Source organism: Agelaius tricolor, unplaced genomic scaffold (genome assembly GCF_023055355.1).
Source record: "Agelaius tricolor isolate 1412-34295 unplaced genomic scaffold, bAgeTri1.0.p SCAF_1, whole genome shotgun sequence".
NCBI lineage: Eukaryota > Metazoa > Chordata > Aves > Passeriformes > Icteridae > Agelaius > Agelaius tricolor.
In genome coordinates this window covers 33547089-33562857 of record NW_027269261.1, presented here as the reverse complement: position 1 = coordinate 33562857, position 15769 = coordinate 33547089, and the positions used below count along the sequence as shown (strand labels likewise).

General features: G+C 37.7%; 1 protein-coding gene across 5 annotated transcripts in view; it reads left to right on the top strand.

Moving 5' to 3' along the window:
* The window catches only part of SMYD3 (SET and MYND domain containing 3), a 381469-nt gene that overhangs the window by 326741 nt on the left and 38959 nt on the right, over nt 1–15769 (top strand). For all 5 annotated transcript variants that reach the window (XM_071429172.1, XM_071429190.1, XM_071429182.1 and 2 more), the window contains 2 exons: nt 5874–5961; nt 9246–9420. In XM_071429172.1, the coding sequence (XP_071285273.1) occupies nt 5874–5961; nt 9246–9420 (263 nt within the window). The remainder of the gene's footprint in view (nt 1–5873; nt 5962–9245; nt 9421–15769) is intronic.

Below are 15769 nucleotides of genomic sequence, written 5' to 3'. Positions count from 1 at the left end.
AATTAAACTGACTTCTTAAAATAGACTTGCTGATCTTAACTTTTTCTTTATTGAAAGCATCTCATTTTAATAAATTTCTCACAGTTGTTTTTGATGTCACTTTTAAATTTCTGTGTAAATGTAGTAATGTTGTAACTAAATTGGATAATGTTAAGGGAAGGTTATTCATACTGCCCCGTGAAGGTGTTTGTCCTTTTGCACAACTTGTATGCAGGGTGTGGGAAGACCTTCATCTTGATCTCAATGCCTAAGTGGAGCACTTAAACATGAATGGTGTGAAGAACTGCTAAATTTTCCAATAATTTAGAGTGTAACTAGCCTGTGCAGTTCTTATGCACTTCCAGACACCAGAGCCAGTAATCCATGAAGAGCTGGTATTGATTGTGTGAGGGAATGCATCCTGCCTAATACTGAGCAATGTACTTCACAGATTCAATATGGCATCCAGCTCTAATGTGTCTTATTTTACTCTGAGAATTCAAAAATAAAAAGTACAAATTCAATTTGTTCAGAAGTTGGAGCCCATCCCCTCCCAAGAGCCTAACAGGGAAGACAGAATTGTTTTTGTCTGCAAATAGAGTACCTTTGGAATTGCCATGTGTACCATCCCAGCCATGTGACAGAAAAAACAAGGCTTCTGGTGAGGACAACTTTATGTGGGTTGTAGAGGATAGATAAACTGGAATTTATTAATCTGGAATTATTTTTCATGGAGCAGGGCAAGGGAGCTCTTAAAACTTCAGAAATCCCTTGTAAATCTTGAATCACAACAGGGTGCTGGTAATTTCATGTACTTGTAGTTCTTAATGAAGTACGTTCACAAGACTGAAGGTGAGTGAATCCTCAGCTGAAACTGCAGGCTTCTATAAACCACAGCCCTCAGAATCTAAGAAATGAGAAGTCTGATTCTGGGTTTAAACTTTATCCAGAAAATGTTTCATAGGAGATGACCTCAGCTATTTTGAGGAAGCACTCAAGTGTGCTTTTCCTTTTGCTGTGCCTGTCGCTGCCTGCACCTGTGATTGCCTGGCAGGCCCTCATGCCCTTTTTGCTCTGAAGAACTCATGGCAGAAATTTAGTATAGCTGCAATATCACAGCTTGTGTATCACATTTTCTCACTGACACTTTTCTTCATCTTTCTGAAAGGGAAACTTCAGATGTGCAGTGTCTTTACTCATTTAATGCTTTTTTGCTGTCTAGCATAAAACAATGAGTTACTGATTTTACTGGAAATAAACATGCAGTAGCTCCTGCACTTTAAAATAGAAGCAGAAATAGAAAATCATTATTTGTGTTTTCAGAGTGCAATCTATCAGAGATCTGTTCTAAAATGTCATGCCCTAATTTAAATATGTATGAGCTCCTCTGTTCTGTTCAGATGCACATCTGTAGTTGCTTAAATTTTTAGAAATTTTTAAAAATTAAGCAAATTGTATACAATGGGCAACAATTTCTATGATATGGTTAGGTATTTGAGGTATCTACAGCTTTTAAGGTGTTAAAGTATTACAGTTCAGAAAACTTAAAAATAAGCTTCCACCAAAAAGAGAGAACAGGGTTATCTGCTGCTGTCACACAGGATTATTATTATTATTATTATTATTATTATTATTATTATTATTATTATTATTATTAGATTCTGTGTTCAGAAAAAATTATTATTATTTACTGTGATTTTTCAGTCTTGCAAAAATATCATATCCAATCATATTTCTTGTTAGACTCCAAATTTCTGTTTGAACTATGGTTTATATGTTTTTATTCTTTGTAAAACTGACATTTGCTGGTTACATTGCCCTCTTTTAATCCATTTGTATATTTAGAAGAGCAGCTACTGGTCAGGGAAAACTTTAGTCCTTCTTTTTCACTTGTCTCAGGGTGGCCTGGGAGTCCAATGCCTCCTACAAAGTTTTGCTTATTTCTGCCTCTGTGGGACTGGATAGCTGAATTCTGAAAACAGGCACATAATGAAGATGCCATTGGGCATACTTCAAAAAGGAGGAATGCTGGGAAGGAGAAAAAGAGCTATAGGGGTTATTTACCATTTGGATTTTCCAGTTGCCACTTCTCCCTTCTTTGAAGGGAGGTGAGGAGTGCTTCATGGTTTCCTCTCTGTGGACAATGTTGGGCTTGTTTCTCTACCTCCACCTATGAGAAGGAGAAAGGTGAACTTTGTATAAAGGACCAAAAATCCATGTTTCATAACTATACTGTAACCTAAATGTGAAAAGAGAACTAGTCCTTAATAAGTCTTTGTAGTGGTCAGGAGAGTTTGGAGGTGCAGTGCATAACAGACAATCAGTGGTGGAGCTGTGGGAGCACTTTTGGGGAGAGGGCAATGGTGCTTAACATGTGCTTATTTTGGTAAGAGAAATATCTTCTCTCAGAGGACATGCTGTCCATGTGGGAATCTTTTAGCAATTGGGATTTTTAATGCTGGGATCACAAAGAACAGTGATTGCTAACACTGTGTGTGAAAGAAGTGGTGCCTGAAACTAATAGGCAGGGAGCACTTTCAGGAGGTATAAGAAACAGATGAGTAACTGGGGGAAGAGGAGTGGTGTGAAGGAACAGGAAGGAAAGAGAGGCATTTATCTGTACTTTGTAGCTCACACTCCTTTCTAAGGACAGTTCCATTAAGGATGGAATTAGTTCAGGACACTCAAGTAGCAGAACAGATAGAGAAGTAATTTTTAGATAGAAATACTAGAAAATGGAAGAGGTGATTACTTTCAAATGCTTATTTCTGTGGTGTCTGATGTCTGTTCTTGTCTCAGGAGATGATGCTTTTATAATAAAACTTGCTATCACTTAAAGCTAGAACTGCAGATCATTTTATATTTGACCAGTCTTCAAACAGATTACAGTCCTCATCAGATACCCTCCAGTTTTCTTGTTTCTCTCTCTTTTGTTAATGACTAGTGACTAGATTATCTGGTCTAATTATTTTTTGGACCAAGAAAAAAATATTTTGTTGTTCTGAGAAGCAAACTCTTGTGTTTAGTGTCAGAGTTAGAAATAAGGAAAATAATTAGGCAGAAATTGCCAGCTCTTCCTTCTTTTTCAAAAGCCTTTTTTTTTTTGTCCAGCTGGTGTTCTTTTCTATAAATGAAAAAAGTCCATCTTTATTGTTGGCAGCTCTGCACTCCTGGAGGTTTGACTGGGAACTTGTTCTCAAAAGAGATGTTTGAAAGGATGTTACTCCATAGAAGGCTGTATCTCTCATAGCTGTTATGACCATGCTCTTAGATTGAATTTAAAAAATCAGTATAACTTTTAATCATGTCAATTATTTTCATAATTCCAACTCCAAGGCAGCCTTGTCTTTGTAACTGGCTTAATCATACTGCATGGCCATGACTTTGAAGGTGTTTTCCAAGGGAAAGAAACAACTTACCTGGAGAAAGCTTATTAGGCTGGAAGGCAGTGTTCCCAGTGACAACCTCTCCTTGCTGTTTTGCAGCCCCTGCTTGGCGGCCTATTTGGAAACAGCCTCCATGGCTTGAACTAGAGCATTTAGGAAAGGACAGGACTTCTTTCATGTGTGGAAATCTGATCAAGAGCAGTAGAAGTGTAAAATGCCAAGCTAGTCATATCTTCCTTTGTTCTTATGTCAGGCAATCCCTAAAATGCCTCATCTTAAGAACACAGAAAACGTCTCATTGAAACCTGTGACTTAAATCTTTCCCAGAGCCAGGCATCCTGCCCAGATCCCTCCATCCTAAACTCTCATACAAAAAGGATAAAGACCATGAATTCAGAGAGGACTGGGGATTATTGGTCCAACAGACTGTCTCTATTCTCTACCTGGATATGAAGCCACTGTTGACTTAACTCTATGCACTAGAGTGAAGGTTGGAACCCCCAACCTTGCCCTGCTTTATGCTGCTAATTAAATGCCAGAAGGCAACAGTAACTCAAAAAGCTGCACTAGACAGAGAAAGATTAATCCCGTCTGAGTGAACACTTTAGTCATTCATCCATCAGTCTTGCTATGTGCAAATTGAGCCCTAAGTCTTTGGCCTTGCTGCATAGTTGTTTTCCTTCTTTCACTTACAAATCTCTCTCAATTCCCATGCTACTGAGATTTTAGTCGCTAAGCTTACAACATGTTAGAAAAACACTCTGAATGATACTTGGGCCAGTGAGAAAAGAGAATTTAAAACACTTTTTCTGGTTTGGTACCTCCTTAAATGGAAGATTTCACAGATGTCATTATTAGTATCTTATAGTCTGAATTTATTTTTTTAGATCAGTCAATGAGCAGCACTTGATCCATGAAGGCATTTTAAAGAGATTGTTTCAGGTTAACCAGCTGTGTTCAGAACTACACGTAGTCCCACAAAAATTAGTAGAGGTTACATTGGCAGTAGGAGATTCAGTGTCCACCTGCTGCAAAGCTGGCAGAGGGCTGGGCAGCTTCGTTCACTGTGTTGATAAAATTTCTGTGGTATGAGCAGGTTTGTCCTAACATTCACCTTATCCCTTCTGGTGGCAAATTCAGCTCTGCACAAAATTATTTCTAGGTGATCATTTTGTTCAGAGAACTGATTGTAAGGGAAGTTTATGTTCAGAATGCAGTGGGGTCAGGCTGCCCTCCTTGTAAGGCCCTACAGGAAGGTAGGGCAGCTGAGAACAACCTTGATTAAATCTTGATTTAATCATCCCTGCAATCCACAGAGGTCTGCTGTTTCATGAAGCAGATGGAAAGACAAAACTGCAAATTGAATGTGAAACTGAGTGCTGATTCTCACTGTAAATTTTTTCTGAATTTATGGCAAATGGGGAGCAGTGGAATAAGAAAATGATGCAATTCTAAGCATTACAGATGGGCTTTTCAGTGGAGGTGCTTCTGTGATTCCTGGTGAGCATCTCTTGGTTACAAAGTGCTTGGTAAGATTTTAACACACTTTCTCTGTTCCTCTGCAGACCTCTACCCCTGCTGAAGACTGATCTTTTTAGAACTGAATTTAAAATATTCCTGCAAGACTTTGCACTTAAAAAACCCTCTTATTCAAAGTAGCAGGGCATTTTATAAGGAGAGAGCAGTAATGAACTGCAGTGTATTACAGGTCCAAGTTTTAAAGGTATTTTAGTTCTGTAGCAATGGAAATGGAAGAACTAGATGCTTTTGGAAATCCCACAAGATGCTTAACTGTGTCTGTAGATGCTTTAATGCATTTGTTCCAAGTGGTTTGCCTAAGGTTCAGTTAGTCACTGCTAGAGAGCTGAAATGGGAAACTTTCTCCTTACTGCTGTAGCCATTAATCTTTTTTCTTTTTCTTTATGAGAAAGTGATAGGAAAATGTAGCTGTTTGTAGCATCCAATGGAGTAGGGGAGAAATAGTAATGATTTAAATGGTAATTCAGCTTTTCTTCTGAGTTGTACACTTCTCCTGGAACCTCATGTTTATAACTGTAATGGATGAAGCTAAACTCCCACTGTTTGTCTCTATAATCACCATGTGGTTAAGCAAAATTACTTGCTAAATTCTTTCTACAGTGTGCTTAAGGGAAGTCTTAGGTAGCAGGTCTTTGAAAGAATTTGATCTCCTCAATGCATTTTGATAGTAAAAAAAGGCTATTAATTTTTTTCTTCTGGTTGATCATAGTTCTTGTTGCAAACTTAATATCTGAGTGTTTAATGTTTCCAAGTCTGCATTCATTTTTCTCTATATCATCTCATTTGCTTACAAAACAGGGTGAGTATGAATTCCAGATGAAATGGAGTTTTTGTGTTTAGAGAAAACAGCAATACAGTTTCTACAAGTAGCTTTTAACAGTTAAATCCTTTAACCCTGTTTTTTCATCATTACTGCATATTGTCATTTTACTGGTTTTCTCATTATATGCATTTGTTTCCATTATCCAGGATGCTGAGAAACTGGATGGTGAAGAGCATGCCTGGAAAGAAGTCAAAGATGCTATAAATGAAGTGAGATACCCAAAATCAAAAGAAGGTATCCTTTCAGTGACAGGCTATAGTCTGCCATTCAGTTGTGAAAAGATCCCATTAGTATGCAGTTCATCTCTTCAGATTAGTTTCCTAACATTTACATTCTTTTTATTGTAATGTTTTTTAATTCATTTGATGTGTAAAATGTGTAAAATTCTTAATTGTATTAATAATGGAGTCTCTCATTACTTGGAATGGAGCTGCTTCATGGCAGGGATAGTAACTACCAAGGACATGAAGGGTTATTTTGTCTCCTATTTGGATTTCTGCTATCACAGCCCACTATTTTGTATAAATCCACTTCTAAATGAAAGAAGGCTTAATTTGGGCAAAGTTAAATTCTTTGTTCCATTACTCTCAGTGTGAATGTTTACAGGTTCTCATTCTTTGCACAGCAATGACAATAACAAGGAAATAATCACAGACAGGTTCACAGCAGACATTATAGCATCATTATAATAAGATATAATAATATATAATAATAATTGGTAATTAAGCAAATTGAATGAAATGATCTTGCACTAATAAACAGAACTGGAGTCTAATGGCTGTCATGTAGATATTCCATCCAATTAAAGAAATTAGTGAACAGCAGCAACCAAGAAAAGATGAGCAGAAGAGAGGTGGAGATTTTTCCTAGACTACTATGGGTTTATTCATCTCTTTCTTATCTTGGTCTATTTAGTGGAATTTCCCTGACTGGGAATTTGGCCTCTTGTGGCAAGATGCCTTACCACTTTCAGAAACGCGGGCTTTCTCTCAAACTAGAAAGAATTTAATCTTCCAGTACTCCTTTTTGGCAGCACGAAAAACAAGTTTGCATAGTGATATTCCAGGCTGGAAACAAGTGATCACAATTTATACAGTAACAAAAACCCCAATGCATTACATTGAGTTTGTTTCTTTCTAATCCAGAGAGATTAATTTTTTTAGCAAAGGGGAAATTAAATGATTGTTTTAATTCACATAGTTTCTAGTTTGTTTTAAATTCCTCTGTAGTCACTGGATTGAAACAGAACTGAAATAGTTCTTTAGGGCCCACATTTCAACCTGCATGTTAAATTATAGATATGCAACCCAAAGGTGCAACAGTTCTTAAACTATGCAGTCATACCAGAATACTGGTCCTATTTAATGTTCCTGTATTAAATTGCAGGAGAAATTGCATTAATGTATTTTGCAAGTGTCTTTAATTAAGATTACTGATTTAACTGATAGTTAAAAATTAATCAAACACATGGTAATAAAGACATCAGGACTGGCTGGAAAAATCTATTCTTGTTGTCTGTTCAGTTTCTGTTCTCAGTCATGCACTATTTGAAACGTGTCATCTTTCCTTCCACTGCACCACAATAGCAGTGTGAACCGACATGCAGTGGCAAGTGCAGTATTGAAGAGGGAACTTGACTTTTGTTCATTTGCCAATAATGATTAGAAAATCTTCCTGGCAGACTGAGGCACATAGTTATTAGCTCCTGCAAATATCATTTTTTAAACTAATTAAACCAACACTTTCTGCAGTTGAGAAAGTTGGTGACTCTCACACTCGGACCTACTGACTGTAACTGATGTGGTGTTGAAATGCTAAACTTACAGTTAGAGCTGCTTGGGGCAGTCCTCCTCTCCCCGTGGGCTGATGCAGGACATGCAGCTCTTTGGTACTGTTGCAGCTGATGGCAGATATTCTAGTTTGCAATTTTACTTGCCTGAAAATTTGGTCCCAAGAGGTTTTGTTGTATAGCACATCTACTATCAGATGCTGGTGAGTGCACAAAGAGAAGTAAAAGCAGACATACTGTGCATCAGCTAAAATGGTAATCTTTCAAGAATGTCAGTGGTTTGCACTTTCTACAAAAATTGTATCAAGTGGAAATAACATCCCTCATTCTTCTGGTTTTTGTCCTTAATCAGTTGTAAAGAATACATGGATGTTTGCCAAAGATATAAAGGTTAAGGTGCAATTTTATAATAACGCATTCCTTCCCTTATATGGCTCTTTCAATCCAAGGGCATGAGAGCAATTCACAAATAATTAGTTTAGCCTTGTAACAACCATGCTATAAATCCTGGCCCATGGTGGTCACATTGTTAAATTTAAGTATGTAAATATTCCCATGTTCAAGATGGACTAATTACTTCATCACAGGTTTATCATTGTACACTTTAAATTCATTGCTGGATTAGTGTGAATAGTACTTGCAATAATTTGTGAAGATAACTGCTGGACTTCCTTGAGCTCATTCTGTGGAAAGGTCTATAATACAATCAATGTTATCACTTCTCTTGCTGCAAGTCTAATTTTTTCTTTATTTAATTTCTTCTTATTTGTGTGAGTAGTATCTTTTTGGTGTTAAGACTGCTTGTATTCTGGGACTCCCATGGGTACAATCACATGTGGTAATACTCATTTGAAAACTGCAAGTTTTGGGGTTCAGATAAGGTGTGGTCAGAGAGAAAAGAATCCAGTCCTCAGAGAAGTCAAATCAGTGTAGATTGTAATAGAAAAAGTGATTTGTGCTAAGGAATATCCAAATCAAGTGAGTGCAAGGTTATCTTTCCTCACAATAGGAGGAGGTTGGTATTCCCACCTCACAAAAAACCTTCTTGTAGCATTGGAGGTGAAAATCTCCTTTACTGCTAAGATCATTAGTACTGAACTACAGTCAGACATCAAAACTGTGATTCTTTTCTTTCTCATGCATGAAACGTGCAGCTGTACATGAAAAGAAAAATCACAATGCTCTCCATGAATGTTTCAAGGAGAAAATTAATTCATGTCAAGAAAAGGTTCTAATTTCATGAGAATTCTAAAAAAAAATAATAAATATGAAGCACAAAAGAGTGAGTCATTATATAGATATATATATTATTATTTTTTAAAATTCTTTTTTTAGCTGCTGGGACTTTTTAAAAGACACTTCCATGGACTCTTGCCCTTGGCTTTAATAACTGGAGTATCTTAAGTAAATAATGTTTCAGTACCTAAATAAAAGTTATTTGAATTTTTGTAATGTATTAAAATATCCTTGCAATTTTTCATCTTTCTTTTACCATTTATTGCTAAAATACTGCCTTCTATAGAGATTGTTTTGCTACATGTAAACAAAGCACAGTTACCTAAGCTGCCACTTCAGCTTTTAAGTATGTTTTCAAGAATTGTAGCAGAGTCTGGAATGATGACAGCTTTTCTATTTTAATGCTTTGAAGCTCTTACTCCTTGCTAAACAGCATTTAGAAGTTGTATTTCCATCTGATTAAATAAATTTCTTTAACTAAGGCCAAAACCAGAGTGGAAGCATGTTCTGGCAAGGTGCCAGAATCTCTTGAGGAGCCACAAGGGTCATCTCCCAGATACAAATATCTACCAGCTGAAAATGCTTGACTGTGCCATGGATGCCTGTATTAACCTTGAATCCTGGGAAGAAGCATTGCATTATGGCAGCAGGACTCTGGAACCATACAGGTAAGGGATGTAATTGGTTCAGCTGGTTCCAAAGATAGGGGAGAGCTGCTTGTCTCATTAAAAGTGAAGACTGTGCTTCACCTAGATACTTCTTACTGTTTTTATTTCTTGTGTGTATCTTGCATTGCTTTCTAGGTTAGTGAATGAGGCAGGATGCTCATTCTGCTTTCACAGTCAGGCTGAAAGCAAATAAAAGGATAACAGGAACTATAATAATAATAACTTATTATTATCTCCTTGCTTTTTCATGTGTTCAGATGCTGCCCCATCCCTGATCAGAAACTGACTTTCTGTTTCAGGCTCCATTGACATGAGCATATCAGTGTTTTATGCTGAGACAGGGCAAAAGTGAGGGACAGGTGGCTGGTTGAAATAATGTGTATTCTCTGTATACTCTATACATAGATTTTACAGAAAGAATAAAAAAAGTCTTGAAAAATGAAATTTCAGCTGGAAATTAAAAAGCTCCTGGTCTTTATTCTGGAGAGAGATCAAGGTGGTGAAGTACTTGCTTTTCTTCTCTCCTGATCAGTACTTGTTCCTGTGCTATGTGCTGGGAGAGTTTCTGAGGCTGATGGTCTTTTGTTGATAAGGATAGTCTAGGAGTTCATACATAATGTGATAACATTGAAATTGATTGGAGCCTGGAGTTGTAATGCAGCTTTGGTTATCTAATACAGAAAGGGCAGGTGCTTCTGCTTTGGTCAGTGTGCTAAAAGCTTTAGAAGACTCACATCTTTGGGTTCTGAATAGTTGCATTGTTTGTAACTAAATGTAAGCCTGTGCTGAGTGTCCAGGTACAATGTCATTCACACATGAATTTTCATCCTCAGGAAGGTATTTTTTGCAGCATCCATTTCTTCTCTGCTGGTGCACCATGTGATGTTTCAATACACTGTGTGATGCTGACAAGCATGAGGGGTGTGCTAGAGCTGAACAATATGCTCTGCTGTGAATATGAACATTTCAGATGTTACATATTTCCCTTAATCAAATGGAGATGCCATCAGCATTGAGCATTTTGCTGAGGAAATCCCACATGGCAGCCTGTTTCTGAATAAAACTCAGGGCTTCACTTGAGGAACATAGTGTTTCAGAGCTTTCACTAAAAAGTGATCACTGATAAACCTGCATAGGCTGTGGTGCATCACATCTGTGGAGTAGCTCTGTGTTCATAATGACTATTCATTTTCACAGAGGAGGACATGAGAGCCTAAAAATTTTCACATTTCTTCAGGGTGAAATTCATGTTGTGCATGTCCCACTTAACCTTTTACACAGGGCTTATGTAGCACTGCAGCAGTACATGCTTCCTGCCAGTGTTCTACCTTGTGACACACTTCAGATGAGCAGAGTATTCTGCATCTTTACATGTTCCCCTATTAAATAAAAAAACCAAACCTCAGTTGTTTTGGGTTGGTTTTTTTTATAATTGTAAATTCAGTTCTCCACAACTGAAAACTGAGCATTTATTTTCTGCAGACATTTCTGAGAGCAGAGATTACAGTGAGACCAAGTGCAGTCTTAGCAGATAATTTAATAAAGCTTTCTCTGTTTTGCTTGCTGAAGTGTGCCATAGTTTTCAAGCTGTTTCATGCAGCAGTTTGGAGATGAAGGATTTGACTGTGCATCCAATTAGCATCTCTTAAGGTAATAATTATTTACATGAGATACTTGACCTTTTTTGCACCTTGGAGAGCTTATTGTTATTCTCTCCTCACCCAAAAGCATTATTTAAGAGAGATTTTCAGTTATTTCTTTTTCTTTTTACCTTCAAGTCATCACTACAAGGTTTGACACACCTGAAACAAAGTCCTTAGTTTCTCATTACAACAAATTGTGCCCTAAGCAGCAGGAGAGCAAATCCTAGGAAATCCTTTGGGATACATTGAATTTCTCCTGTTGAATCAATCTACTGCTTGGCTGCTCCTGCAGTTCCATTATCGCTACCTATTTTCCTTTCCTCAGCTCTGGAAAAAGTATTCATACAGATCTCCACAGGGAATCACCTGAGAATTCATGCAGTCCATATAAATAGGAAATCATTGTTACAACTTTAAAGGCTCTGGAGACTTGGTCAGAACCAGTTTTAATTTCAGGTAATGTGTTTATTGTGCATTTTCCATTTTTTTTAGCAGCAGGATTAATTTTCAGTGCTGTGTGACACATTGTATCATAATGTATGTTTTCATTATGATGCTTGCTGACTTTTTCAGAATCATCCACTTCATGTAAGTGACAGAGATAGATTGTAATACATAAAACTGATTTGTCATGCTGGATACCAAGCCCAGTGTTTTAGGTAGCAATAATAACCTATAAGGAGCATTGTTCAGGACCCCTGATACGGTTTAGCAAAAAGAAAGGAAGAGGTAGTGTCTGCCAAGACAAAAAGCTGCCTTCTCCTTTTGTGCTGAACTGTAGCCATCCATTTTTTGTGAAAACCTACAACATGTACTTTCACTGAATAGCCTAAGCCAAGTGTATCTACATGGCTTTCCTAGAAAATGCCACATTAATAGCCTGTCTGTCCAAGAGCCTTAACCAAAGCTAAGACATTTGCCTAAGTGAAAGCTGCCCCATGTCATAGTCAGCACTCAGCAGCTTGCAAAAATAAACTTCCTTTCAAAAATCCTCATGAGCCTTAACCACAGAATAACAGAGTATCAGCAAGAGGTGTTACATGGGTTTGTCATGTCTCAGTTAGCACATTCACACTCTGCTCTGACTGCTGCTCGTGAAGGATCAGATTCAGAGATACTGAGAAAGAGAAAGACAGATTTCCCTTAGGTTACCTTAGAGGAAGGACCCAGCATTTAGCCCTTAAATTACTGACAAGGCACATATGTTCTGGGGATTAGGTTTGGGGTATATTTCCCCCTTGTCTCAAGTATTCAGTGCTTTACACTGCTGCCAGAGAGTGGAAAATGCATCTGTTATAAAACTCAGCTAGATGTCCTCAGCTATTGTGACAAGGGTAAGAGGAGGAAAAGAAGTAACTATGTGACACCATAGGCCTGCTGGGCTTGCCTGCTGGATAACACCATGTCACCTCTTTGGGCTCATGGCACATGAGGTTGGTGAGATTCTGATACAGAGACAACAAAAATGTTCATCGATTTCTGCTCTGCCCTTCATATAATCCCCTGCTGAATTTCAAGCTAATGTAGAAATCCCACTGCTTTTCAGATGGGCTGTTTTAATTGAAAACCCTTCATCTCCAGTGCTGCAGCATTAGAAGTAACTGGAGGGTTCAATATAACAAGAGAAAATTCCTTCTTTTCATCCCCTGCAGAAGTGCTGTGCAGAAGTGCTGCTCTGGCTCCTCACCCAGCAGCCTTGCACGTCCTTCCCCCTCCAGCCCCCTCCCCTGAGTCAGCACAAATGCAGGGCTTGTGCAATGTGCCTGCTCTGCTTCTGCAGTGGGAGGGAGCTGGGTAGGTGCAAGCACCCCGTATTTGTGTTATCTCTGCATCATTTGTCTGCCCTTCTACCTCCTCCTATTCTCCATCCCTTCCAGTAATATTTTGTAGTAGCCCATTACTTCACCTTTTGTCAGTGACTGAGTTCATTTAGGGAACAGGGAAGGCAATCCCAGTGAGTGCAATTTTGGATTGTTCTGCAAAGGGCTGGGTTTAAGAGCAGTGGCTGGTGTGTTCTTGTCTTTTTCTGGGAACATGGTTGAATTTTCATTGGGTTAATGAAATACCAGCCAGGAATTTTTGATTTAGAATTCTAATTCAATATATATGATGGTCTATATTTTCTAAGTATGTGAACTTCAATCAAAAAGCAGATTAAAAATTGGTGGTTGCTATAGTATCCTTTTCTTGAATCATGATCTTGTAAAAAAGCCAAAAGAAGCTATAGAACTTAACATTATTGGAACAAACTCTAAACCTATTTTCTCTTCTTCAAGAAGGATTTCCAATAAAGAGTCTGACTTTCTTTTGGTCTGATTTCCCCCCCTTTTTGAATGCATTTAGAAAAAATATCCTTTTTTTTTACAGCTATGTGTTTCGCAATACACATGTGATATATGAAATGACTGGAAATCATTCTTTTTTATCAAGTATCTTTGGTTCTTTAGTGAGCTCAACCGACTTCTGTGTACTGGCTAGTTCTGAGGCACTTGAATTGAATTTGTGTTTACATTGAAAGCTAGAGAACCGAAAAATATCCCCAGAACTGCACTGCAGTGATAACCAGGGCCACTGGGGGATGCTCCTGCTTAAGGGTTACAGCCCGGATCCGTCGCCAGTCGGCACCCTGGTTATGGAAGGTCCCCCGGGGCTTCGAGCGTGGCTGCCGGGTTTCTGAACCTAGAGACAGCACTAATTCCGTGACCAAAGTTCAATGTCTTAATCATAAACCATCAGTTGTAAACATAAATCTTACCTCTGGGATCACCCGAGAGGGAGAGAAAAATGTCAAGGTGGAGAAAGCAATTCAAAGAAATAATGAAACAAAGAACAGAAAGAACTAAATCTTCCTTATTCACTTTGCTGGGGGTTTTAGAAAATGCCAATGGCGTTTAATGTTTAGAGCAAAATGTGTCAAAAGAAGAGGAAAACCCAGTATAAATAAGAGAGTGTATTGTCTCTGGTTAATAATAGGTAATTCTTCCAAAAGACAGATGTTTGTGGCAATATTTACACCATTTTTGGCTTCAGTGTACCTATTTTGTTCATACACAGGGATAATGCTTGTCACTGGGCTGATATGTTTGAGAATCCATTAAAACACTTCAGCAGACCACTTATGTCTTCAATTTCTCCCGACTTCCTTCCCTCCACTCCCAACAACCTTCTCCAAAAAATGAAAAAGAGAGGTTTTACACCTGAAGTCTGGTGCCTAAGTTACCTATGACCTGATCAATCCCTTTCCCATGTAGGAAATGGATTTTCTGTTTTGCTGGTTGCTTGCTGTGTATGTCTGCAGAGCATCATCACCTTCAATTCTTTGGTTCTTTCCTAGTTTTGTTTTTCTTGTATGTTTCCATAACAACCCTGAGTTGTCCCCCAAAGTGATGCTGACCTGCATGATCCTCAATGACTTCCATAAACTCACACTTCCATAAGTGCTCCCCCTTCTACCTTTCTTTGTTTTCACATATTGTGCATATGGGAAAAAATTCTTACTATTCTCTCTAGTCATGCCAGCTGTTTTTTTGGTGTAATGTTGATGTCACTGGCTTGTCCAATAGACTCTATCACACATGAGTAGAAGCTCAGCAACAGCAGTGTTAATTTGCAGTGCCTTGTTCAGTGTATACCACATTTTTTAGGCTAAGATATCCTTAAATAACTTCATTGCTGCAAGATATTTGGATCATTTTTTAGGCTAAGATATCCTTAAATAACTTCATTGCTGCTGGATATTTGTATGTCCAGCAGCTCTGTATTTGTATACTGGTGCCTATTATCTTCAGTTCTAGCTTCTAGTTTCAGGTTTAGTTTCTAGTTTCATCTTTCATTCATGTCAAGAGCTATTTGAATTTGAATTTTATAGATAGTGATCTCCAAGTCATGTTAGTGAACTAAATCACTAAGTTTCCCAGAGTTGCATATTTCTCTGACACAACTGCAAGTGTTGATTTCTTCATTTCTCACATAGCATTTCCAGGTGTTCTTCGATTTCACAGCTCTTGAAAACTCTGTGTTCTTTGCAATGATAACTTCATCTGCAGGGATTTCTTTTGATTTTTTGTTTTTTTTTTACTGTAGGATCACTTTCAGATTAAGATGTTAGACCATTCAGAGAGGTTCATGCTTTATCTTGAATAAGGATTTTGGTCCCAATCTGTCTGCCTACCAGGGCCAAAAGATTCAGTTTGCTTTCGGTATTTCTTGGTTTGTTTGTTTTTGGGTTTTTTTTTTTTTTTTTTTTTTTACTTAAGCACTAATAGCTGGTATTTTTGTCTTGTAATCAGGGGATCCTTTCTTGGTTTTTTATATGTGCATGCTTGCAATTTACAAAGTAAGGACTTATGCAGCCATTACCTGAGCTTTTTTCATTAGTCTGCTTGCTATTACATACTAGTTAAAGAACACATTTAAAAAACAGAAGTGAGTATATGCATGAGCAGATATTACAAAGACTTGTGTGCCATGAAAAAAAAAAAGTGCAACATAGTTATTCTATTGAAAAAAATTTGAGAACAATTTTGGGGAATTCACTGTATGGATTTTGTAAAATGTGTCTGTATGGATTTTGCTAAGAAGAAAATGGTGGAATTGATGGCATACAGAATCTAAACAAAGGTTTGGTTAGAACCAAACCTTAAATGGAGTTGGGAAGTGATTTCAAGCGAGCAATTAACAATTAAAAAATAGAGACATATGAAACA